Source organism: Xiphophorus couchianus, chromosome 20 (assembly GCF_001444195.1).
Source record: "Xiphophorus couchianus chromosome 20, X_couchianus-1.0, whole genome shotgun sequence".
Taxonomy (NCBI): domain Eukaryota; kingdom Metazoa; phylum Chordata; class Actinopteri; order Cyprinodontiformes; family Poeciliidae; genus Xiphophorus; species Xiphophorus couchianus.
In genome coordinates, this window is record NC_040247.1 from 21,381,508 (window position 1) to 21,408,685 (window position 27,178).

The following is a 27,178-nucleotide window of genomic DNA, read 5'->3' on the forward strand; positions in this document are numbered from 1 at the left end:
ATGTTTCCCGTTTCAGATAAATTAGCATTATCAAAATGATTCCCACAGGGATGACTATGCTTTTAGGTCATTTGAAGATGCCCAGATTATGTGATGACTTTGTAAGCTTCTTATGGGTGAATTCACAATCCTGTGGATGCACTTAAAGAAACACGTCAAACATGCTGTTTGACATTATAAAAGAGTCTGATAAAATATGTTTACCTGACTCTTCCTGTTTAAAGAGTCAGGAAGAATATTGGTTCATCCTTGAGTTTCCTGATGTCTTAAAGTGTCATTATTATATGTTCAAACAATTATATGTAAGTACGATTGGCACGCCAATGTTCAGCCATTTGACTGTTCAGGAAACAGACAGGCTTCATGTCCCAGAGACCAGAAGGACTCGACCTGGGAACTAAAGCACAAGACCCTCCAAAGACACTGACTGAAACTGGTAAGAGTGCCAATATTCAGTGAGAAATACATCTGACATGGGCTGAACAGATATAAAAAGAAACATTTCTAGTTATTTTATCTTTTAGCAAATAGAAATAATTCTGACAAACCTGAGCATTTTATTGCCTTGGAGACAAAATTTCCCGAGTGAAACTAAAGACGTCTAAAGCACCAAAGTTCAAAGGATAACCAATAACTCAAGATAGATGTTACTAAAAAACTTTATTATAGTCATTATCATAAAGACTTTACAAATATATCAAATATTTGTTATTCAGGTAGCATCGTCATGTCTCTGGATCTTCAGTGGCGTCAGGCTTTTGGGAGAACAGAAGGTCTGAGGAAATCAGACACAAAGATTTAACCTGAGACGTTTCCCGATGTACAAGTATGGGAAATATAACAGCATAGCAAAAATAAAACCCTGTAAAATATAACAGCTATATTTAAGATTAAGATAACTAAACCAGTTATGTAGTTCTATATTGTAAACTCTTTGTAGTCATTTTTGCTCCCTGTGTGACTTATCCAGAATGATGTTTAATAACACATTTATAAGACAATATAAGCTTAAACTGTTGATATTTATGAAGAAAGAGAGAGGAACACACATTTCAGCTATAAATCTTTTATACTGTAAATTTAACACAAAGCTATACAGGCCAATTTCTGATTGAAAAATAAAAACAAGCAATTTTAAAATGAATGAAACATCAAGACAATGTCTAATAAAAGCAAATACACATTATAAAATGTTGCTATATCCAGCTCTGATCAACAATGCAGTACAACTGTTGTTCATATCTACTATCAGTGTCTTCATGTTACTTAAATTTTCTGCACATACTGCATTAAAATCTAACTGGAAAACTGGCATAACTTGATATATTTTTTTTAATTTGGCACTAGGGACTGTTTTTATTGCATAAATGGTGTGAGTTTAGCAGTAGAGTGGGAGATGTCAGTTTTAGATGTAAGCCAAACATTATTTCCTTAAAAGCTAAATTGAACAAATTTTACCAAAAAGGTAAAATAAATAAATATACAATTGACGAATCTACATGTAGTGCAATGTTTTTGACCTACTTAGAGTTTATTTGATGGAAGAATGGTAGAGTAACTAGCCTTCATACAGCAAAGGATGATGGTAAAATATTCCCTGTTCATTTGTATTGGGAAACAAAAAGTTTAGAAAAATGTAAGTATTTTAAAAAATAATATAGAAGTTACACACAGGAAACATGAGTGTATTAATGTCCTGAATGTGTTATATTTCAATTAGCCGTCAGAGAGAACAAACTCTTAAAGGCTTTGGATTATATAACAGACTTGCTGTACACATTAAAGAAAAGAGATATTACATATGACTAAAGATTCAGAGTGATTCTCACTCACCGGACTCTTTGTAATCTACACTTTTAAGGAAGAGGCCGTGGGCTGGAGCCGCCACACCCTGAGGGAAGGCCAGAGTGTCCCGCGCATCCAAGATCTGTTTGACCTGGGACACGGACAGCAGCCCCTGGCCTGCAGCCACCAAGACTCCAGCCATCCTCCTCACCTGGATCACAACGACCACAGCTTCACTCTCAGGTTTACGTCAAACATCACTGCAGATATGTGATCGTTTTGGTTTTGATCCGACCCAGCCATCACCAGCAGAGGGCACCACTCACAATGAATTGGAGCAAAATCAGACAAGCACACATTAATAGAGCAGGTATTTGAAAGAGATTAGAGCAACAAACCTGCTTGTAGAGAAAAGATCGACTTTTAAAGGTCAGCTCCCAGAATTGTAGCTGTCTGTAAAAAAATAAAGTAGCGTTAGCAGCAATACGCATAAAACCAGGTTTTTAAAAAATGTTTGCACTTAACCTGAATGATTGATTAACAAAAACGATTTTTAGGTCTCATTTTGAATTATGTTAGGACAGATGTAATTATTCTAACAACCATCAGAGATGAGCAGGAAGACGGGAAACTAAAAAAAGAAAAAGGTAAAAATAACCCATGTCAGACAATTCAGGCGCAACCCGCGTCTGCGTGGATGAGGCTCATGTGACATTCACCCAGACATCAGACAAAATTCAAGAGTCTATTGTTGCATGGATTTGTTTAAATGTCACGTCACGAATATGCCAGAAAGCCACAGGATTTTGAGCGAAGGCATACAAACTCCATTTCTGCATTAAAAATCAGAGCAACCTTTCTAGTCCTTCTTTTTTGTTTTGGTAAAGAAAGATACAAATAAACGAAGAGACATGTGGCAAGAATTGGGTCAAATGCAAATGTGACTCGCAGCTTACTGTCTGATTGCATTTGACAAATATTAAATATAGACCAAGGTTCATTTAACAGGGCTGAAAGCAGTGTGTGCTAGACATCATTATTACACATATATTTAAACCAAAGTTACCAAAAACACAAAAAAACAAATAAAAGTTAAGAGTAGATCAGTATTTTTCTATTTAAGCTGGAAGTTTTACATCTGTTGTGACACAAGGAGATGAATGTGGGGAAAGTTGTAAAATACAAGCCTTTTTGAATTGCTGTTTTTGACCCAAATGACTGCAAAGAGTACCAGGAAAACTAATTAGAAAAATAAAGATATAAAACAACATTCATGCTGGGAGGCTGACACATATATCTTGGAAATATTAAGATAATATCGAGCTGCAGTTGATTTCTTTTAAATAATGATTGTGTGAAATGTAGCTCTAATGACACAGACAAGCTATTTTGTAAACATGCCTTATCATTGTGGTAGCATGAACATATTGACCCATAAATTGCAATTGAGACTTTTGCAAAAATTACAAGCAAAATATATAGATTTATATAATCGCTTTCATTAAAAAAAAGAAAAGCAACACATATCCCTATTGCTGATCAAATACAGTTAATTTGTTACTTTTTTTGGTAACTTTGGTTTTATAAATTCTATTTATAACATATGAAGATTGAGTAGTAATTTTCTAAGACTTACTGTGCAGAATAATCCTTCTCCCTTCATAAATATGCCAGAGTAAAGTATAGAGCATACTTTATAGAGTAAAGTATAAAGAGCTGGTTAATTAGTCAGGCTGTCTGCTCTGGTAGCCAGGCTACAGTCAGCTGCTTTGCAGACATGCACCTTGTGGCTCTACAACTGTAATTTTAAAACAACATTGTCTTAATAAGAATGATTGGTGCCGTCACCAACATACCTGTTCAGATTTTGTGCAAGTGGAAGGAAGCCCACAGAGTCAAATTAGTCTTTCTTGTATGCACAGGAAAACTGTAGAAGATTTTTTCATCCAGCTGACTAGCAGTTTGCATCAACCTTTTAGTGCATTTAGAGTTTACATGTTAAATATGTAGTGCTCTGAAGAAGTATTTACATCCCTACAAATTTACTTTGTTTGTGCTTTTTTGTCACATTATAACATTTTCACATTAAACAAATTTTAATAAAGATGACCTAATTAAATGTAAAAAGCAGTTTTCAAGTCAAATATAATTTATTAAAGGAAAAAAAAGGTCTCAACGTGGAAACCTTTGGGAAAAACGTAAATGGTCTGTTGGAGTTTGGCTCGTAGATGCAGATTTGTTTTTGGCTTTCTTCTTGAACAGCAGCCTCTCGTTTAGTGGGACACTTAAGTTTGTTTTTGTTTTTTTTACTTTTGTTTCATATGACAATAGAAGCTTACAAGTAATAATCCTTACAATCTGCTCACTTTTATAACTTAGAAGGCTGAATTATTTCTCAGTCAGTTCAGCACAAGCCTCAGACAAACTTACCCTTTCAGTGAAAGCACTGCACAGACAGCACAAGGACTCAATGTAGAGTGGTTTACTTGTAAAATAAAATTAGATTAACTTCATAAAAAACAAGAAAAAAACACCACCTTATTTTTAACTATCTACAGCCAGAGCCAATGAGTCCATCCCTTTTCACTGCCCTCTTTTAGGATAAAACCTTGAGGCCAACCTTTGACATTTCTTAATAATTTATCACCTAGTTTCGTTTTATTTTATCGCAGTTACTTAGAATAGTGACGGTCATAAAAAATGAACACTTAACTCAAATGCAGGCTTTCTAGACTAGTGTTGCCTCACATCAACACCTAATTATAAAATATGCAAAAGACTTTAATTTCGTAGAAATGCAAGCATGCAAGCTTGACTGGAAGATGTGCCATGGACCTTTAACCCTGGAGGTCACTTCATGCTGGTGCACCACGTGTGTTGGGGGTTAGGGCATAAGAAATTACATTTATTCTAAGAAGCACTAACCTACTTCTATAACGTGCGCCATATTTTCAGGATTAATAATTAATACTCATGGAAGTGTTATCTAGCATACAGAGTGACCCCCCATGGAAATGTAATCTCCCACAGCCCACGTGGCCCTCTCCATCTCTGCCATGGATTATACTGAATCCTCATTGTCTAAAGTATATAAACCTGCTTAATACATAATCACACACAGCTCCTTAATTAACACAAACAACATCTATACCTGCTTGATCTAACAGCAGGGAACATTTTAAACATCAGCTGTTTAAAAAGGCATTAAATAATACAGAGCGTAGCTGGAAAGTCAAGTCAGTCCAGTTATTAGCAGCTCAGCTAACAGTGTGGAAATCCAGGTCTTTGAGGCTGGAACGCCTGTTTTGCATCACCCTAATTTTTAGCACCCTCAACAGATTCTCTATCAGAATCAAGTTGGGACTTCAATCAAGTTGGCAATCTTTTTCAGAAAACATTTTTTTATCAGAAAATCATACAATGTAAATATTCTTACTGAATATTGTGAGAAGTGTGTGAGTAGCAAAAAAATGCTCTTTTTTTTTTTTTACAAATGTTTACAAAGAGCTTTCATATACATATTTATATATGAGGTCCTGTAAGTATATTAAAATTCAAAAGTAAAGTCCATCAACGCAAGAATTATATATTGACACGCTAAAGCTAAGCTGGGCACAACGTCTTGTTTTCCTGTCCACAATCCTACCTGTGAAAATGTGAATGTGCGAAGGAGCTTCCAGGCTGTATGGAAACCACATCCATCGTCTTCACAGGATTTTTAAAAGGCAAGTCAGAGTTCACTGCCCTGAAGCTGCTGAAATCATGAGTCCCAACCAGCAGTGCAGCGGCCTCATGCATGGCATCTATATCCAGCTCTCTGTAACAAACAAAACATTTGATTTTAAACGCACAAATGACGCAACTCCCGGCAGGCCAGTTTCCCAAAATCAGCCCTTTTCTGGTCTTATTGGGATTCCTTCATGCTGACCTGAAAGCGACTTGTCTAAACAGCTAGGTCAGACTGAAGGGTTCACACTAAGTAAGATGTACTTCTAGGCCTCCTTGTTCCAATTTCCCATGAACTTATATAATATTAACATTCTGAGGAACAAGGCCACGTGAGAGAGCAGAGGCATGTCGACGAGTGGCTCATTTCGAGCAGGGAGTGAGAGTGGGATCACGGCTTGGACTCTCCACAGCTTCACGTCACTGTGTAAATATGAGCCGACAGAGACGGGGATGGATGCAGTGAGGAGTGACTGAGCCATTAAAATCCTTAATGCAATCATTTAAAACCTCTGCCTTACAAAGAAATCTTAATTATTGACTCAATAAAGGAAAAGGTTTGGTACCAAAGAGTGAATGATATTGGATTACCATCGATTGTAGATTAATGTCCTGATATCTCTCTGCCCAGAGACTAATTCCAATAATTACAAGCAGGAGAAGGTTCCACTCCCGTACCATCACACTGCCACTGCCAAAAATCCATTTGCAAAGAGGATTTGGAAAGTTCTTCAAGGCTGTGATTTACATCCTCAACTCTGCTACTTAATGCAAAATGCATTTAAAAACAAGAGAGGAAAGCTGGGCCTGTGTACTTTAAGATTTATTGTCGAAAAGCTTTGTCAACATCAGAAGAAGCAAATTAAAAATGACAAAAACAGAAATCTGTACTTGCAAGAAAAAAACCCATAGGTGCATCTTCAAGAAAGTTTGAGAAATACACAATAAATAAAAAATAAGCTGCATTCATTTCTACTGAAAACCAGCTTGGGAAGTAAAGAACTAAAGCAATCTATCAGATATTTCTTGCAGTGGAAAAGCGGGTGTGATGACGTGGGAGAGGAGCGGCAGATCAAAGAGAAAACGAAGAGACGCTCCTGAGGCAGAGATGCTCAGGGGCAGAAAGACGAGATAAAGGCTGAACATGAGAGGGATAAAGAAGCAGACGACGGAGAGAGAAATTAGGGAAAAGGAGAATGAGAAGAGATTGAGGAACAAGTGAGGGATGGAGAAATGAAAGAAAAAAGGAAAGTGAGTGGAAAAAAAAGGAAACCTGGCTAAAATGCGTGGGTGTTGTTCAGCGTGTATAAGCCCGCAGCTTATCTTGCCCTACTTTTCCCTAAAAAAAAAAAGTAAGAAGAGAAACATACACTCTTTAAAACATTTTTCCTTCATGCTCCCTCGATGTAGTCACAGCCAGAAGAACATTGCCTATGCTTCAAAGCCCTAAACATTTTATCTCTTTGTACACGCTGTCCCTCCTCTCTCCCTCTGCCTCCTTCTTGTTTGCTTTTGGTGTGTCAGCTTACATAAAACCTTCTCGCAGTCCCTAATTTGTAGCTCCACCATTCCCAATTGGGGATTATTCATGCAATTAATATCCAGTTATTCTCTGTGAGCTCTGAGCTTACTGTGAAAAAAAAAAATCATAGTTCAAGCTTTATTTCTCGTGATGCAGCAGAGGAATGGAAAAACATGCAAATAATGGGGGAAACACAGCAAGCAAATAGTGATGGGATCACTCACGTGTTACGGAGACTCCAGCACAGATTCCAGTCTGTGAGAGGGAGCAGAGTGTGGTGGGTGACGCCCAGCGCTATTCGGTAGATGTAGGTCCGAGACTGAGCACAATAACGGGCATGAAAGTCGTCAGGGACGCGGTTAGCATGGGTGACCCTTGAAAAACATAAGACCAGTATTGATTCTGAAAAGTGGGAAACAGCATGTCCATTAATTTAATCTGAAAAATGTCTTTCTTAACCCATTTCCATTCTCCTAGTAATAACAATTCAAGCTAATTCCAATTTCTCTTTAAAGTCTATGAAATTGGATTATGTAAGAACTATCACAATGTTTTTTTCTTCGTATTCCTGAGCTTAATCATTTACATCAGAAGCAGAAGCAAAGCCTCAGCGTGTGTGAGAACTGCTATAAAACCAATCATTATCATAAAAAAAAGATAAAATCATTCCAGGTTTGCCATTTGGTGTTTTTATATCGTATATTAGTGATTATCCTGGTCATCAACTCAAACAACAGTCTCTTTGTGAACTCAAGAAAGAAATTCAACCTTTACCTCAGCTCTGATATTTCCAAAAAACTTGCAGCCGTTCTAAATCCAGTATGTTTCTCATCTCAGAAAGATAAAAATAAGCATCTTGTGAGCTGTATTCTGTACAATCTTCCTGTTATCTGCAAAAACGTAATGCTCTCTCTTGCTTCCTCACAGCCTGAAGTAGTCACATACAAGTTTTGTGTGGTAAAAAAATATTGTTTGTTTCTAAATGGCTTCTTTGATTTAAGTGCTTCCTCTTGACTTGTTTTTGAAACATGTGGTAGCTCTTTATATGCTGTGTTCCCTGATTGGAAAGGTTTTGGATTTTTGAGTTTGCCTGGTCTCCACCGGTTAGAGAGCGATCAAACTGAATGTTGCCCAAATCAGTGATGCACTCATTCAACACCAAACAGACATTCAGATAGGCAGCTGCTTATTTCCAGTAGTCAGTGGGCAAGAGACATGGTACACCCTAGACAGGTTGCCAGCCAGTCACCGGGCTACATAGAGACAACAGAACAATCAATCAAACACACTTATGCCTAAGAACGATTCAGAAAGATCAATGAACCCGACAGTCATGTTTTTAGACTGGGAGGAAGTCAAAGCACTGGGAGCAAAAGGGAGAACATGCAAACTCCATGCAGGAAGACTCAGGCCAGGATTCAAAGCACTTTCTTGCTGCCAGGCAACAATGTGACCAACTGTGTAACTATGCAAGTGTGTAAAGTATTAACTGAGTAAAAATCAGGTTAAGGTCATGGACATATACTGTGATGGATTATCTTGTAGTCCCTCAATATCTTGATGGTTTATTTACAAAATTTTCTAACACTTAATCACTGGATTAAAACAAAACCTGAAGTGAGTTTGAGCTACAGAAATTAAAACCAGGAATACATATCGACTACTAAAAAGGTCTGATGGGTGCATTGCAGATAAATTTAGTAGAGTTCACCACTACTAGGGCTAAAGTGGCAAACAGTATTCTTCAGGGTTAAGTCGTGAACTTGATAAAGGGCTGCAGCAAACTGTAGCACCATGAGAGTGACTGAATGTGACACATCAATACCCTTACAGTTTGTTCACACAGATTTGTGTCTGCAGTGCAGTCAGTCTGATGGTGTACATGTTTAGTGAGTGCTAGATGATGTGGGATACATGTAGCAGTCCCATTTAAGCATGCTCAAGCACGCAAAGGTATGACAACAGTGACAATAAGAAATTCACGCTTGTGTAGGGGTGTGTGCGTGTAGAATCTGAAAAACTAGGTTACACTACCAGGGGAGGAGATTTGAGTGTGGCGCACAGCAGAGAAAACCCTTGTGTATGCCTCTGCCAGCGCCTCCGATGTGAAGTGACGGCTTTTGCCCCCTCCCCACTTACCCACCACACACCCACATCAAATTTTCATACACAGTGTACAAAAGGTGGCTGCACAAATTTGGGAAAATGGGGCATTGTTTGTTGTGGCACCAGTCCATCTATGAGAAAACAGTCATTAACCTGGGCCTTAACATAGACCATTCCGTCAGGACATTTTCTCTTTTACAGTGTGCAGTCTATGTTTAATTCTCATCTTGGCTCTGCATCCCTGGAGGCGGCAGACCAAAGCTGTGAGCCAGCGTTGTTGTGGAAGTTGTCTTTATTTCGGTTACAGGCTCCCTTTGCAGCAAAAACGAATAGTGATGGTGATGAGAGACTTTATTCAGGCTTATTTCTAATGTGACGCAAAACAAAAACATACATGATGCTGATTTAGTCATACATCTATGGAAACAAGAGCATATTTATACTGTATATTCCCATTAAGCCAGATGAAAGCATCCTTGTGAGTGTGTGGAAGTGTGTGTGTGTGTCTGTTAATGGATGGCACAGCCCTAACAGCGGAGCTGGGATAATCCTTTCCAACCTTTTCTCTACAGGTTTAAGGATTAGCAGTATGCAGGGAGCTTCCCTTCCATCCTTCAGCACTTCTATGTGTGTTTGCCAGTTTGGGTTTCACACCATCTGTCCTCACAGGTCTGACTCTTCAAGACAATCTCTCCTTGTTAATATCCACATCTTTGTTGATCCAGCTTTCTCCATTGTTTTCATTTTCAGCTGTTTTTACAATTTAAAAAAAGCTAGTAAGTAACTTATCTAATCATGCATAACTGTAGTGCGTCTTTTGTGAGCACTTAAAAGATCTGAATAGTGCAGAGATCCCTAATGAAGAGATTAAGATGAAGAAACTGGGAGCACCAGAGTGGGGAAAAAAGATTTTATTGTTTATTAATAATACTAACACTTACAACAAGACATTAACCTAAAGTGTACAGCCAGAGCTACAATTTGGATAAAAGCATATGTATGTGTCAGAATGGGCCAATCAACGTCCACACCTGAATCCGTCCACATCCAAACAAGTGGCAAAACTTAAAAGTGTATTTTCACAGATGCTCTAGATCCGGTCTGACTGACATTAAGCAATTTTGAAAACTGGAATGTGCAACATTTTCAGTCTAGATGTGCAAAGATAGTAGAGATACAGATATACCATCAAAAGACTTGCACCAGTAGCAGTCTTTTGTAAAAAAGTAGTTCTACATAGTATTGACTTAGGATGGCTAAATACAAATGCAAGCCACACTTTCAGATAAACTATTTGGAAAATCATGCATCATTTTCAGTCTGCTGCACAGCAGTGCAGTTGCATTGCAGCAAGAAGGTCTTGGGTTCTTTCTGCACAGGGTTTCCATGTTCTCTGTGCATCCCTGGGTTCTCTCTGGGTACTCCAGCTTGCTACAACAGTCCACCAACATGACTTGTAGGTTAACTGGTCTCTCTAAGTTGCCCTAAGGAGAGTGTGTTTATTTATAGTTGTTTGTCCTGTGTGTCTTTGTGTTGCCCAGTGTCAATTACTGCAGATGGTAAACTCTTTATTATGTTATTTTGATGAAAACATCTTCTCAGGAAAAACATTCACTTTTCTCAACCATAAGTTTGGCTCTGTTACAAATAATTTTAATTTTTCATCTGTTCATTTCAACATATGTTAATGTGTCAGAAGTGATGAGGGTTTACAAACTACTTTCTTTTTTGAATCAAAAGGAGTTGTCAAGATGAGCAACAGAGGTTACAGACAGTATCGGAGCAAAGGAAATGGAATGACAGAGATAAATCTGCTTGAGAAATGAGTGAAAGGTTTCCAAAAATCAATAAATGAAAACATAACTTCTTCAAGGAAGACTTATTATACAAGCTTATGAAACGATAGTCTTGTACCAAGAGCAGTGCATGCTTTTTAGAAAATGTTCAATGTGAGATTAACAGAAATGTTAAATCAAATGACAAAGAAAATCTGGTAATGAAAGAAACGAGTGGCTGAACACTTGCACACATCTCAGAAATGTCCCACTGCCAATTTTGAAGGGTTTTCAGATTACAGCTCATTCATCCCATTTGATTTTGAATTTATTGTTTGTCACTTTACATATGTATGATGAGCTTTAACATGAAGCCTGACTCACCTGATTTGCTGTTCCTTGATGTGAAAATTGAGAGCTTTAACCAGAACGTCTTCAGTGAAAGGAGGCTTGTCGTCTTTGCGCTGGAGGTCAAAGTGAGCCGAGTTCGAGAGGGCGTGGACACCTGTATCTGTCCTGCTGGACACCGACAGAGACACTGGGTTGACTGGTCTCAGTCTCTTAATTGCTTCCTGCACAAAGACAGGAAAAAATGCAAAGCTTTCAGTGCATACAAAATGTAGAAAAAGCCTTGAAAAAGTGTGAAGGGCTCTTAATCAAGATTATTTAAAAAAATTTAAAATCTAGATTATATGCTAGCAGGTGATTATCACAGTGTAAGAATCTTGAGTTCCATGTTTTATGGTATTCGTGCAAAAATGAAAAACAACAACATATAAAATTATCTAAATGTTTTTAAAACAGAAAGGTAACAGTTTACATTCTAATAATTTCTATTTGTTCCAGTTATGACAACTGGAATGCTTAGCAGGTTGCAGACACTGTTTTTAAATTTTTTAAAAATACAATTTATATATAGGCCTATATATATATAATTAAGCACTGCTTGTGCTGGTATCTTTTCTTTTTTTTTTTTTGATTACAGCACTTATTGTTTGTGAAGTGCTTTACAAATAAAGCTGCATGGTGGAGTATAAATAAGTAAAACTTACCTCCAAGTGCTCCTGGACCCCCGACTGACCCAGCTGGTGTGGCGGTACTTTTACTACTCCCCTGTAAAAATGTAAAGAAGTAATAAATAAATGATTGCTATTATAATGTAACCCTTGCGCCGCACACTGACCTGTATTTCGTCCCAATGTACTGAAAAAAGATGAGGTAACGTGCCCAGTTGTGCATTGTGTTATGAGAAATCTTCGTTCACAAGTTACCACTTGTTAGTAAAACTACAAAGATGCGATAAAAACCCATTTCACGTTCATGTTTACAGCAACAACGTAAGCGCTGACTTTCACTGTCCTCTCGTATGGAGCACATGCAGTAACAGAAATCAGTGATAGAACCGCATTTGTAGTCCGGAAGTGCAGTAGTAATGCCGCTTACAGTCAATAATACCCAGGTCTCCTTCTCTTTTAGTAAATCAAAATAAAAGAGCAAGGCTGAGTGTATTTTCAATAAATAGTCTTTTTAACATTAAAAGGCAAAAACGCTTCGTGTCACCTTCACACTGGCGGGTAACATTTAAAGATTTGGCATCAGCATTTTAGCACATGCGACAAAAAAAACAACAACTGCTAATTTAAATGTTAACCATCGACAAAAACCCTCTTCCTTCCTAAACACAAGCATGAAATCATGTCATGTTAAATAAAGGCAAGCGCGTCTGGTCGCTTATTGATGACGTCATAGTGAATGAAAAAAAAAAAGGTGTCAGCTGCAAGCCAACCTTCATTGAAAGCAATGAACCCAGAGAGCATAGATGTCAGAGATATGTCAATTGCAAGTGATCAAAAGAGAGTCATTCAATCGATCAAATGTGCAGGAAAAGAGACAATGAGAAGGTTTGATTTATGCTGATTTTTTTTTTAGCTGTTTTATTAAGTGTAAACTTGACAGGTTAATATCTGTATTATTATTATTATTATTATTGTTATTGTTATTATTATTATTATTATTATTATTATTATTATTATTAATATATATATATATATATTAATATGTATATATATTTGCAGATATTGAAGCTTGAATTCAATCTCAATCATTTACAAAGGTAATTTGAATTACGAAGCCTCATTTACACCTGAATATACAGTAGCTGTGAACAGTCAGGTTGGAAACACCAATCTGGTATGTAAAACACAATAAATGTTGGCAAAATCTTCTAAAATTATGATATTAATTAGTTTCATATTTTGTGCCACTTTTACTTAGTAGTCAGAATATATTATAATAATTGTTATTATTATAATAAAATTTACTATTATTATTCTTCTTATTATTATTAAAGGTTCTACCTTTCTACCATTACTCCTGCCATCCTTGTTAGGGTAGGTTGTATCTGTTGGACTCTCTCCCCTCCTCTTTCAGGCTCTGTGTTGCGGCTACGCCCCTCTCCCTCCCCGGCAGCGGCAGCAGCAGTGTAGTAGTATCTCCGCCTGCCGCGCCGCGCCGCGCATTGCTTCAGCTCGCATTTTGTGTCACGGTGCCACCGGGCGAGAAGCGACACACTGCTGCTGCTGCTGCTGCTGCGCGTCAGGGGGGGATATACCCGTCACCATCCTTTACGGTCAAAGCGACATCCCTCCGTGGGCAATGACATTTGCAAATTGAAGTGGGAATACAAGATCACAACAGCAAAATGACGGTGGACTTTGAAGAATGTATAAAAGATTCGCCCAGATTCAGGTAAGACTCCACATCACAGGGTACATCTCAGCGGTGCGCAAAAAAAAAGGCGCACCTTCTTTTGTATGACTGAGTTAAAAAAAAAAAAAAAATCATATCACGCGTGGTTGTTTTTGTTGTTTTTTTTTTTTTAAATGTAGTGCTTTCAAGAATTAGAATGAAAGGATGCCTCGCACATGTGCAACAATAAGATGGCGTTTCTTCTGTCCATATGTCTGTTTCCTATGTGTCCTTCTGATCAGATTTTCAGGCCTTGGCTGAAAACGTCAAATAAGACTATGCAGGATTCATATTAACTTATGATGTGTTTGTTGGAATGCTCTTAGTGGCTGTGGTGTCTTCTGTGGTCTGTTGTTTGAATGTGGGCAAATTAGCTCAGAATTTATGAGAACGTAAATTCTCATAAATGGCCAGACACAGACAGGATCCATGTTGCTTACACGCAAAATCAAATTGCAGTGACTCTCCTTCAGCCTGTACATAATGCTGTGATATGTGGGACTCATTCATTGTGACAGCATGAGCAGATCCTGCTGTGTGAGAGTGTTGCAGCGTGGTATACGGTGTGGGTGCAGTCCTTTCGTCTTGTTCATGCTGAAGGTTGCGGTCAGAAACTGTGTTAAGTCTGGACTGATTGAAGGAAGGGTAGATGCTCTGGCAGCGGCAGCACTGGCGGCCAGGCTGAAAGAGGCAGCGGGAATGGAGCTCATCTAGCAGCCAGGCACACATCCAGATGTTCACCTCCATCACTCCCAGCTGTCTCAATCCTCGTGCCAGTCTGTGGGGTCCAGCGAGGAAAATGTGGAGAACCGAGCAGGCCATGTAGCTCCAGTTTATCCCCAGACACATCTGTTCTTCCTGAAAAGATTTTTTTCGAACCACACTCTTTTGTTGCATTTTTCCCTCCATCTTTTATCTCTGCAGATCAGCGTCTGCTGCCAGTTTGCTGTCTTGATCTCCAGCAATTGTTTCTACTTGCTTTCTCGTTTTGTGACTTGTAATCTATAGAGCAAATTTCGGAGGCAGATGTCCAACCTGCTGCTTCAGTCTTTCTTGAGTGTTTATGGGTGACTCAGACAGCAGTTCAAGGAAAGAAGCAGAGCACTTCCTTGTTTTCTCGCTACTGCTGTACTTTCCCATATTCTTGTGAAGAGAGTATTTGGAAAATTCCACAAAAGCCAAAGGAAACCGATGTGGTTGCTTCACTGGATCACAGTAGCATGTACAGTACCATAATTATAATGAAGGTGGTGAGCAATCTGACATCGTTTACATTTATGAGGCCTTAAATAAGTAATATGGAAATAAAATACAATAATTTGGCCCGATTATAAAGTTAAATCCTGGTTTTGATTTATTTTTTATGATGTAATGATTGTTCACCTGATAAAGCAAGAGAGTCTTATGATTCCAGTTTCCTGTTTTTGACTGAATATCCACTTTAAAACACTGCAGTGCTGGCAAACGTCACTTTTTCAGATTTTGTCATGGTGCAACCAAAAACAGTTATGAATTTTTCGGCCTTTCTTGTGATTGACCAACACAAAGTAGAGCATAACAGTGAAGAGTAAGGACAATCTTGCATGGTTTTCAGATTTTTTGCTAATAAAAATCTGAGAAGCATTTGTAATCGGCCCCTTTTACTCTAATACCCTGGCACAAAATCCTTCTCGGTTTTCAAAAGTCACATCTGTAGAAACCTGTTCCAGTTTTTTTTCAGTGTAAAAGCAGCTGTTCTGTGAAGGCCTTACAGATTTATTAGAGAAAGCGAGAAAACAAGAAAAGCTTAACAGAGACTAAGAAACACATGAGACAGATCAGAAAAAGTTGTGAATAAGTTTAAAAAGCAGAGTTAGGTTATAAAAAAAAATCGTCCAAGTTTTGGTGAAATCAAGATTATAGAGTTTAGTTCAGTTCATCATCTAAATATGAAAAGATTATGGCACAACTGCCAAAACAGGCCTGTCCGCATAAACCAACAAACAATAATTAGAGAATTATAGAACGCTTCGAGTTAATCTATCGCATAAAAACCGGTAAAGTTTGTAGTCATAATGTGACAAAATTAGAAAAAGTTCAAGAGTTTTGAATATTTTTTCAAGGTGCTGTATGTAAGTCTGGAAAAATAAATCAGGCTGTGAGCTATATCAAGACTCACAGCCTTGATAAAAAAAGATATTTTTTCATATCTTGTGCAGATATGAAAAAAAAAACCCAGCTTCCAAAGAAAAATGCTTCACTTGTTAGATGTCAGGATGTTGTGGTTCAACACGTACAGTCCGAAACCAGAATTGTCCAAATAGCATCTTTAGTTGAACAAATACCTTGGGAAGTAAGTTCAGTGAGAGTGAAGAAACTCTGGACCATTAAGAGTTTAAACTCGGCCGTAAAATGGTTTCACAAAATCTCCATAATCCCAGAAAAAAAAAATCTTTTAATCTTTTTAAAAGGAATACTTGTTCTAAAAACAGCAGCCGGCCTGTTTTTAAGTGCTGCGTGACACAACCAGGTAAATAAAGTCAGCTGCTGCAAAACTTTCTATTATATTTATTTTTACTCGCATCCAACTTTCTTCTTTCTCCTTTTGTCTCGTTGTGTCACTCTGGGGAAACGCGAAATTAAAGAAGCCGAGAACCGGTCCTGTCTGTCTTCCTCCTCGTGAAGTTTAAAGAGCTGCACCCTGATGCTGCAGGTCTGAACTTGTATGTGTGCAGTAGTTGTGTGTGCAGAACGAGAAGATGACTTAGGAGCATTTTAGTTAGGATTGCATACTCATAACAGACATCTTTTTGTTCCTGTTTTCTTTATTGTGCCATGCCCCTTATTCAGCAGTCATCCGCTGCATTCATTCTGTTTTGAAAAGATTTCCTCGAACTGTGTCCCTCAGTTCTGTCGTCACCAAACCATTGTAATATGATTTTGCTTGAGATACCCAGAAGTTTAGCACTACGCTTTTAAGAGTAGGCCGTCCATGTGAATCCGTAAACTCATAAATGCATGAGACAAATTTTGTCTCGGTTATCACTGTAAGCACAGAATGGCCGTAGAGTGGGCAACACAAACAGGACTGTCCTCATATTTTGCGCTCCAGCTAAAATACAGCAGCGATACTTCCGTAGAACGTTTCTGTAAAGCATAATTATACCGACAAGAACAAGCGGCATTATATAATGTGTCGACTGAGCCATTCACAGTTAAAATTGGGACATTTCATTGACTGAATCTTTGTGATGAGTCTATTAATACGCACATGGTGGGTGGGAGCTGTAGCCGACCAGCAGCTGCCGAAAGACAGACAACTGAGAGCTGGGGAAAGGAGGGCAGGAGATTTAAGAATGAAGGAGGAGAAGGGCTGCAGAGATAAGAGAATCAGTTTTTGTGTAATTTCTTTTCTGTCGCTTTCCGATCCAAAAGAAGTGTCAGGGGAGTCACTCTGCAGCATGCTCTACATTTATTGGCACTCCTGGCAAAAAAAGAGACTACTTTTTAGAACAAAGACAAAATTATTACAGATAACTTTTATAGCTGTCTTTAGCATTTTGTATTAGCATTTAAAATAGTTAGCGTGGCTAGCAGTACTCCAATATAGTGTTTGTTTGTACTCTTTAGGGAATATAGACTAGCACATGACGTTTCCGAAAGGCTGCCAATATTTCCAAATTTCAGCATATTTTATGATAGAGAGAGAGAGTTGAGAGAGGTTGAAAGCTCAAGAGAATAAAACGGAGAACTCTAGCTGGATTCTTCATAGTCTTCCTGTTATCTGCTCAAAGTCTTGCTCTCAGTCTGAATGAACAGCAGGTTTAGTTTCTTACACCAGTTTTTTCCGGCTTTCTTTTTAGAACCTTTTTGATACTGTTGTTGACTTGTATGGTGTTTTCTTTATAACCTTGTACTTTTATGTTTTTATTATGTAAAGCACTTTGAACTGCCTTGCTGCTGAAAGGTGCTATACAAGTAAACTTTGATTTGATTTTTCGATTGATATAATAAATAGCTAACTTACTGTGTTCTTCTCTCAGAGACCAAAGAAGTGTGCATTTCTTTCTGCATTACTGGAAATAATAGTTTTAAGGCAGATATGTGTGCTACATCACAAGCTGGGAAATGGGTATTTTCTTTAACTTTATATAATTAAAATGCTAAAAATAGCTGAAAAAATGACAAACAAAGCTGTTAAGTCTTCATATTAGTCGTAGTAGTGTATTATAGTACTGATCTTATACTATAGTTCTACATTTTACCACACCTTGTTATAGAACTCGAGCAAAATGTCTAAATTGTGGTACTTTGATAAAAATGATATTATTTTAAGATTTTTAAAAAATTTTTACCCTGGATGCCAATAGATATTATATAATTATGTTAAATGTAGTAGATTTAGTCATTTAAAAAAAAAATCCAGTCAGTAATAACAGCATGTGTGTGTAGGTGTGTTGGGCCATCTGTGTTGAATGATCACTGAAAACAAATTGAGAAGCTGAACGTGGGACAGCAGCTGCCGACTCCTGCTAGGTGTTGTTTAGTTTACTGTGTGTACAGCTGACAGTTTACAGATCTTAACAACAAACTATAACTTTCAGCTCGTCTCTGCCCGTTTTCTTGGGCCTTTAAATAGGACCCAGTTGGTATTAAGCTTAAGGTTGGTGATGAAAATATTACTTTTGGAATAGCTTGAATAATTGAATGCCTTCATATTGTTTAGTAAATGATAGTAATTAAAGAAAATTCAGTTTGTATGACTCACCACTGGATTATACTTGGCTAAAGACTTGACTGTGTCTTGTAAAAAGAAGCCATTTTTCGTGGTTTTATGTGAGATTTTCTCCATTACTTTAATATTACATCTCCCTTTATTGGCATATTAAAGCGCCTTTAAATGTCTGTCTGCTAGCCTGGTTTCTTTTAAGTGTCTGGATATTTATTTCCTACCTGCATCATTATCACCATCACCTCAAATCTTTCTTCTTCACACGTTCTGTCTCCCTGCCGGTCTGATTTAGTGGATCCTTTTTTTTTTTTGGTCAGATGTGTGTGAAGTGTGTAAAATATACATCCTGCTGTGTTTTCCAAGCAGGGGCAGGAAAGTAGGTCTGCCGTTTCCAAAGCGTGACCACTGGCATTGGCAGGGATGGAGAGTACCTGTCCATTAGTCTCACTGAGGGAGGGAGACAGAATGAGACTCGTATCTGTTCACACACAGCTGCTAGCGGCGTGCGCCGGTGGGAGAGGTTTGAAATTGGAGGGCACAGGATCGTCCTTGCATTTATTGGCGCCGAGAAAGCGCATCGACATGTTGAATTTGATTAAAGTTGTCCAAAGGACCTTGGCCGGACTGTGTGTTTGTGAATGTGGAGCAGACGTCCTCCAGAGCAGCATGTGAACCTTTAAACTTCAGCAGCATTAGATCCTGTCTGCAGCATCGGTGGCTTGTCAAAATGTTTAGACAGATTCCAAACCACTCGCATTAAGATGATAATGTCATGATACTCTTTCCCGAGCACTTCTGGTAATGCACCCATGCACGCAGCAGATGTGCACACAGAGTGCTGAATATGCGCCTGACTGGTTTCCTGCAGTCAGTAATGCTCCGCATGTAGAAGTTCCTGATTTATATTAAAGTCTCTGTTTGTTATGGCAAAATCATTTTCATTGAAGGCAGAGGAAGGAAGGCTGTGTTAAAGCCCAGATCCGGTCCCATACACACACAGAATCTATTTCAGCAGGTTTAATTCCAGAATACTCAATATGTAATATTATGGCAAAGCTTTAAGCTGACTTTCATGACAAACGTGTTTTTTAAGCTGGTCAGGTTTGACTCAGATGCTGCATAGAGTGTCATCTAGAATAATAAATGAATGAATTTGAGGATTTAGACAAAGTATTTAGACCACTGACTGGCTGAACTATTTATAGTAATTTTTTTTACTGTTTTCTGTTGCACTGCGCAAATGTTTCAAACAACCCCTATTTACTTTACAATATCTCCTTAAAACCATTTAAGGGGGATTTCTGTTCGATTCCAGCACCTGTAAAAAACAAAATCTGATGACATAGGCTGCAGTATGATACATTTTCAAGTTCAACATACTTTTTTATGTGCCAAACACATTATTTTATTTTTGTTTTTTTCATAAAGGCACGCTGCCATGCATGTTTTAGGCTTTTCTTCGCTTCAGCCCATGTGATTCCAATTGACAGGTGTTTGAATCACATGTGGTAAAGCAGGGAAGCCTCTGAAGCGAGCATTCCTCGAAGACCAGGGCTGGAAAGCACTGTCATAGATTAATTTTACAGTTTTTATTATACTTCAAAAAATGTGCAGGTATTTTGAAGTGATAAATATTGTCTTTGAATAATTACAACTTTTTAAATAGCAGTTTTAAAATCGGCATTATCTGGACCACCAGGAGCAACATGTATGGCAGCTAAGAGACCTTAACTCGTTTTATTGATAAGGTTTTACTTAAGAGATAACATAGATGTGCTGCCCCATAAATACTGTATCAATTTTCCCAGCACCCATACGTTCACATAAATATTTCAGCTCCCATTGAGAGTGTAAAAGTCTAAGCTTTAGTGGAGAGTTTTCATCGCTTCACGTCAGGAGCATGAAAAATGATTCCTGTAAAGGATTTAAAAAATTGCACTGTCCTGCAGGTTCCCTGCAAAATTTCTTCTAAAAATTCCTAGCTTCTCCACACTCAACGTTCAAAGGAGCCCTCGCTCCTTTATGCCAATTTTAAAACATTAAAAACCCTCACTGTGAGTTCACTTTGAATTTATAGCAGATATTTTTAAGGTGAACTAAATACTCAGAAGGAAGTAAGGACGGAAAGAAGGAAGCAAAGTCCATAGGAAGGTTCAGATTATTATTCAAATTATAAAAAAAAAAAAAACGTTTTATTAAATGGATGGTTGCATATCTCAAGCATACCCTTAAGAATGTCCCCATGTGATTTGAGGCAAAAATGAGCAGGAAGTAGACGAAAGATTCTCCACACATCTTTCTCATGAAGACTCTTTTCTCCAGCTGTGGTTTGTGTGGTGGTTAAAGCATTTGTTTACTTTGAAGCAGAGAGTGCACAGATTACAGCTGTGCTCACAAACCTGGGTTTCCTGCTTGGGATTCTGCTTTCATCTCAGGGATACAGCGCGCTCACTGTGATGCCTGATACCATAATTTAAAAATGTAAATGTATTTACATTATTCAGTAGTGAGTACTTGCTTTATCTAGTTTGTGTTCCTGTCCTCTTTGTCCCTGCCGTTCATTCCTTTACCTCCATTTCTCGGCCAGCATATAGGTTGTTATGTCCATGAGAGAGCATCGCTCCAGCACGTGGGCCGTCCCTCTGAATGCATGCTGCAGCAGATTTTCTGCCACCCCGCTGCATGTAATGGCAGAGGGGACTTGGTGTGGTAGCCGTGTATAAAACAAGATTATCTAACACTGATTAAATCAAGAAAGCAGCCTACACAACCTATTAAAGCTCACACACTATCAGCTTCTTAAACCCAATAACCTCAGTGTAGTTTTTCTATCCATACTCTGCAGGAATGCAGGGTTTGATGTACTGCAATTTTCAAGTTCTGATTATGCAGAATAATATTCTCTTCTGTCATTCTGCACTGTGTAGAGTGCCCATATTAATGTGGAATTAGAAGGTTAATAAGTTACTTGAAATTACTACCTACCCAGTCAGCCAGCCTGCAGTCAAGCTGGTTAAAGGCTGCAAACTAGTTTTAAAATACAACTACCTTAATAAGAGTGATGGGTGGTCCTCCTGTTTCCACATCAGGCAATGTTTTTTTTCCAAACAACTTGTTGAAGAAACAGTCATTAGCTTTTTTCAGCTATCTGTAGTACAGCTCTTCGTTATTTTATACATCATGCAGTCCAAAAAAACTCATGACAATAAAAAAGACAAAAACAAAATTGAAGTTCTATTGCCATCTTATTTTATGAAATACCACAGAGGACCATTAAAAGAAGAAAACACACCACATTAAATAAGCTTTTGGTTGCTCATGTTACTTTCTACACTGCAGGAAAGAATTGAGACGTCTGGGACTAAATTAGCCTTTCGAGCACCAATAATAAACGGGAAATAAGTACAAAGCACAACTTGAAGATATGCATAAGTTTGTTGAATACTGTTAAGTCAAATGCTGGGCTAGCTATCTCTGGACTGGTTATATGTGTCAACACATGCAAGGGTTTCTTTTTGTAAAAAAAAGTTTGAATTTTCTGTTTTTACAGAAAATGATGAAATAGTGTTTTTATGTGTGATTTTGAAGTGTTAGGTGGGGCACATGTCCTACTGGCCCTGCCAGTTCTGCATGTAACAATCGTATTGATCTTTAGTAACAGTCTGTTTACTCAGCCTGCTCTCACTAAGAAACACTGAATGCTTTGTAACCTTCAAATGTATGCTAATCCCATTAAATATACCCTTATTTAAGACTAATACTGAATCTAGAAAAGGTTTTTTACTCAGAAATTTTCACCAGGTTTTGCAATTAAAATCAAAGAAAGATATTTCAAATGAGTTTGTAATGGATTTTATATGAACCTGGTGAAAAATAAAGCCAATTGAACAACTTTCATTCTCTGTTATTTACATTCATCCATCTGCACTTTCAGAAAATTTTAACAAAATTTCAGCAGTTAGGAAAATTTGAGATTCAAATAAAATCTTGATACTAAATTGCCCACATTTTTCCTTCTTAATGCTGACACAATCAGCTTTTACATTGGATTTTTTTTTGTCTGATCCAACTAGTGGTGGGGCACGCTTAAAATTGTTCATCGAGGTAATTGTAGGGTAATTAACCAATTTAAAATTGGTGCCAAATATATTGATTAACTAAGGTGTCAGTTTGACAACAAAGATATTTATTGCTTTTAACTAATTGAACGTTATTGAGCCATTCAGTTGGTGCAAAGTGTTGTAACCATTCAGCTTGGAAGTGTTTCAGGAACACCTGATCACTCATGTAACTTCTTTGAAAAAAATACTTCATTAGAAATATCAACTGTGAACGCTAACATTAGCAATGGTTACGTCTCTGCTTGCTGTTTTGCAATGAGATGGTATTTTAGGCCTGAATAGTTCCAGTAATACACCAACTCATTTTTGCAGAACTTGCACACATCTAAAACATTCCATCAAATCATTTTCTTGACGCAAACCTTGCCATATGAGGAAAAATGTGATTAATTGGGTTAACATTTATGTAATTAATTAATCTACATTAACATGGTAAAGTCCCAGCCCTATTTCAAACCCATATTTTTGTTTATATTTTCGGTTGGTCCCATGCCTTTGTACTATAGGTGATGAATCTTTGCTGACAAATCTTTTCTTGAGTTTCACAGAGATGAAGCCTTCAAAACATAAGTTTGAGCTCGGTAGAGTTCACACCCCCATGTAAATGTAATGAAATCACATCATGAATTCATTACATCATTACAGGGAGAGGTATCTACAGGACCAGACACAGTTGTAATTAATAAAACTGTCACATAGACTATTAAGACATACTTGGAAAAACCTTTTTAGATATGATTGTATGTATACATACATGCATGAAGCTAATATACCTTAATGAATTTCTAGTCATGTTATGCATGGTGAAAAGATAAGTGAGTTGACAGTCTTAGTTTTAGTTATCAAAATAACTTCATTAAAGATGAACTCAGAATTGGGGTTATTTGTAAGACAATATAGAACTTTTACTGCAGTATATTTTAGCTAGTTTTGGTGTGGGTACACAATTATGCTAGTTTGTAAGCAATGTAAATACAACCCAGCCTGAATAATAATCATGGACCCATTTGGTGTTTTTGATTCTGGTCTACAGTATTTAGTAACAGGCATTTCTCTTTTGATATCAATGGGACTTAATGGCGAGAGATGCACTTAGACCTAATTTGGACTAGTTTAAGCTTGACCAGTGACCTCAGGTTTCCAATTGTTTTACGATCAGTTAATCCAACATAGTTTAGCAGCTACCAGGTTTTGGTAACATCAACACTGAAGTGTGAATGCACCTACTCAGTAAAGAAGACTCGATTTTAGATCACTTAGTGTCAGCCACTTCTGAAGAAGAGTATCAACTGTGGGAAACGGACTGGAGGAAAAAAATCATAGCTTACATATCATGATACTTATAGCTTTACAAAAACTGAAATCAAGAATACATTTTGGACTTTTGGTCCATCTCTAGTAGCATACTTTTAGTTCCTTTTCTCTGAAAAGACATGTGTAAGCCACAAGTGACTTGTCATTTATTCACAGTGCGGGGATTAGCTGGTGCTGACAAGCCCTTCTCACAATACAAAAAAAAACTGGTTTGGTTCTAAAAGACCAAAAAACAAAAAGAGAAAGTATGAGATGCTTTGTTCCTATATCCTTGTTGCTACTGACTGGGGGATCTACGTACCCGTCACTTTTCACATTTGCCTCGTTTAGCTGAAAAGATTGTACTTTATATGGATTATAGAAGGATGTTTATAAGAGGGAGGAAGCCTGAGAAGGAAAGATGGGGTAAATAATAAATAAATAAAATAAAAAGAATCAGAGGAGTGGACCATGAAGGCCAATCGGGCCAGGAGAAGGATTAATTGCCTTTAAAGCTATTCCCTTGATATATTTAGCAAATTATTATGCTCTTTGCATCACAAACTACATTATTTATGGTGCATGTCCACCTAAACGTGCAGGAGAAGAAGATATTTGTCTTGTTATATGGACGGTGCCGCTCTTTTAGGTGACCAATAAAGAAGTCCTGCGCCCCACTCTGACTCACTTCATGTGAAATAGACAGAAGGAATCGTGTGCGCTGACTCTTGCTCGCGCACATCTGGGATCCACCTAGTCATCTGGTTCAGATTTAGCCCAACTTTCTCTGCCTTTGTGTTTCCCTGAACACTTCTAATTTGCATGAACCACCATTTTCTGTTATTTTTCATCTTTAATGTGTTGTTTGTTCTTCCTGTTTACTCATCCACTCCTCGGCGCTTCTGCGTCCTCCTCCACCCACGTTCCTTTTGCCTTCAACGGTATTTGGTGCCATATTTGGAGGAGGCTAAACCAATTTGCGTCAGATTTTCTGGACCAGCGACATGAGCTTTGAGCGTGTTTACTAAACACCGCCGTTAACTGACTTCTTTTGGGTTTTTGTGATTTACTTCATCTTCTTTGTTTGTTTGTTTTTTCCTCTGCTATCCTTGCTTTTCTGTGTTACAACATCCATCACTGAATGTTTCATGATGGGCTGCTGATGCAGGCGATTGTTTGGCAGCCCACCAGACCTGAGCCTCGCTGAATCCAGACACTCCTGCAGCGCTTAACCTAAAATGCCATTGACAAGCTTATCTTCTTCAGAGACACAAGAGGAGACAGCAATGCTGATTGCACTCTTAGAAACTGACGGATTCCCAGTCACAATCCTTCTCCTGTTATCCAGCCTTTAGATCTCTATGGAATTCTCCGAACCCAAAGGAAAACATTCCCATCTGCTATGTCAGCAGTCCCACACTTTCTTGGATCCATCTCTCCCACCCCCTCATAGTCCCTCACACGTGCATCCGCTCAAATGAAAAAACACAAAAATCAGAATGCTTCCTCTCGTTTATTGGATGGATTGCCCACTGCGTACAACTGGAAGAAATCAGAAGTGCAGAACCGCAGTCACGGCTCGATAATGGACATTATGTCTGGGAGCAGGAAGGAAGGATGGCCATGTTAAATATACATATTAAGGCACGGCTGTGGTATAACAGGAATTACAGCGTGTAATCGCACACACATATGGGAGTGTGGAGCAGACAGATGTAGCGAGCTGAACAGGAAGCTTCTTTGGCTATGCCAGTGCTCGTTTTAAACGCCACATGAAACAAGCAGAACTAGAAATTTCACAGTGAAGGCAACTTGTGGTTTGTTTTGCATCAGAGGCTAATAAACTGAATAAAGGCATTACTTTCACTGCAGTGCATACGAGAAAGGGTTTCTGGGACATTTCAAGGTTGGAGTGAACAGAGAGAGGGATTGGGTTCTCACCTACCACATTGACCAGTAGCTAAAAGAAATGGACATGTGTGACATGTTATGTTTATACTCCAAGGAAACTGAAAGTTAGATGTTTATAGAAACCTATAGAAGTATTTCCCCTCATTTACAGAGTTCTTCTGCTTTTGCTGCTTTGTCACGCTTACATCAGATCATCCAACGGATGCTAATATTAGACAAGGTTAACTTCAGTAAATACAAAATGCAGCCTTCAAATGATGGTTTTATTTATTAATGGCAAAAACGAAAGCCAAATTAACTGGCCCTTGTCTGAAAAACTAATTGTAAATCATAAATTGATAGATTAACCAATTTTTTTTTCTTGCGGGATGGGGGGATGAGTTTAACTTCACTAGCCACATCCAGATATAGCCTCAAAGAGCTCAAAGAGCAACACTTTCAGTCCCAAACAATGCAAATGTGAGAATAAATGAGAAGTAAAATGATTGACATTTATCAATCTGGAATGGCTGACAAAGCTACTTTCAAGATTTAGGGATTGCAATGTACCACAATTTATCCACAAATTAGGAAAACATGGAACATGTGAACCTTCCCAGCAATGGTCGGCCTCCTGAATGAACCCAAAACAACATCTGAAGCACTTGGCTCTGTAAAAGTCAGTGAACATAATTTAACATGATAAAAAAAAGTCTCTTCCTCAGCCAAAATTGCTAACGAAAGCCCATTTCACATTTGCCAAAGAAACTTGATAATCCCAAAGAACAAGGTACTGTAAGTCTTTTTCAACAGAAATACTCCCAAATATCACAATCTGTATTCAAAACGTTGAATATTTCTCACTTTAACTATTATTTTTGTATATAGTGCATTTAATAGACGAACTGATGTATTTTCTGTACGTTGAAGACAAAATTATTCGGTACTCAGTTTTGGCTTCAGTTCTCAGCTTGAATATTGCCTTAAGCAACAACTGTCATAAAACTTTCCCCTTGCTGTTTCAAAATATTCTCTGTCAGCGTGTGAAAAGTCACTCATCTGTCACAAGGTAAAATATCTCCAGTCTACCCTACAGTGGATCATAATCACATTTTTAACTGTGTGCGAAACCATACCTACAATCTGTCATCAATAATTTCATTAAGTTTTCTTTTCACCGATTGCACTGAGGTTTTCAGTTCACCCAAGTATGCGTGTACCTTAAGACATAAAATTGTCTTGTTTTGGCTGTAGAAATAGTATGATTTACAGAAAAAATGGAAAAATAACTATAACCTGGTCCATTTTCTAAAAAATACAAAGGTTGTTGCTTTACTCAAGTTAGTCACACTATGGTATTTTATCCGATCAGGAATTTTGGAGTTTCCTGGGATGGTGGTCATCAGCAAAATCTTTAGTCATTACCAAATAATACACATATGCAGTGAATACTTATAACTGGCCTTAGTCCAAGTCAAGTACAACAAATTGTGGTTTTATT

The 27,178-nt window shown here is 37.9% G+C and overlaps 2 protein-coding genes across 6 annotated transcripts in view; one reads left to right on the forward strand and one right to left on the reverse strand.

Moving 5' to 3' along the window:
• Positions 1-641: 641 nt before the first annotated feature.
• pusl1 (pseudouridine synthase like 1) lies at positions 642-12,656 on the reverse strand. The gene is made up of 8 exons (XM_028004160.1): positions 12,098-12,656; positions 11,967-12,027; positions 11,299-11,486; positions 7,258-7,407; positions 5,432-5,602; positions 2,184-2,238; positions 1,834-1,996; positions 642-775 (listed from the first exon to the last, which is right to left on the reverse strand). The coding sequence occupies exons 1-8, from the start codon at positions 12,151-12,153 to the stop codon at positions 726-728; spliced, it is 894 nt and encodes a 297-aa protein (XP_027859961.1). The 5' UTR covers positions 12,154-12,656; the 3' UTR covers positions 642-725.
• Positions 12,657-13,395: 739 nt separating this feature from the next.
• LOC114134946 (arf-GAP with coiled-coil, ANK repeat and PH domain-containing protein 3-like) overlaps positions 13,396-27,178 on the forward strand; it is a 62,452-nt gene continuing 48,669 nt past the window's right edge. For 2 of the 5 annotated variants that reach the window (XM_028001831.1, XM_028001834.1), the window contains exon 1: positions 13,396-13,662. In XM_028001831.1, coding sequence (XP_027857632.1) covers positions 13,616-13,662 — 47 coding nt within the window. In that variant the 5' untranslated portion in view covers positions 13,396-13,615. The remainder of the gene's footprint in view (positions 13,663-27,178) is intronic. The other 3 variants (XM_028001833.1, XM_028001835.1, XM_028001836.1) reach the window with 2 other exon arrangements.

What these genes read in the sequence shown, in the direction of transcription:
- pusl1 (XM_028004160.1), bottom strand. Translation starts at nt 12,153, where the DNA reads ATGCACAACTGGGCACGTTACCTCATCTTTTTTCAGTACATTGGGACG. An exon ending in GGGTCCAGGAGCACTTGGAG is followed by an intron (nt 11,487 to 11,966) that starts GTAAGTTTTACT and finishes GTCTTTGTGCAG; the next exon opens with GAAGCAATTAAGAGACTGAG. An exon ending in TGTAGATTACAAAGAGTCCG is followed by an intron (nt 776 to 1,833) that starts GTGAGTGAGAAT and finishes TGATTTCCTCAG; the next exon opens with ACCTTCTGTTCTCCCAAAAG.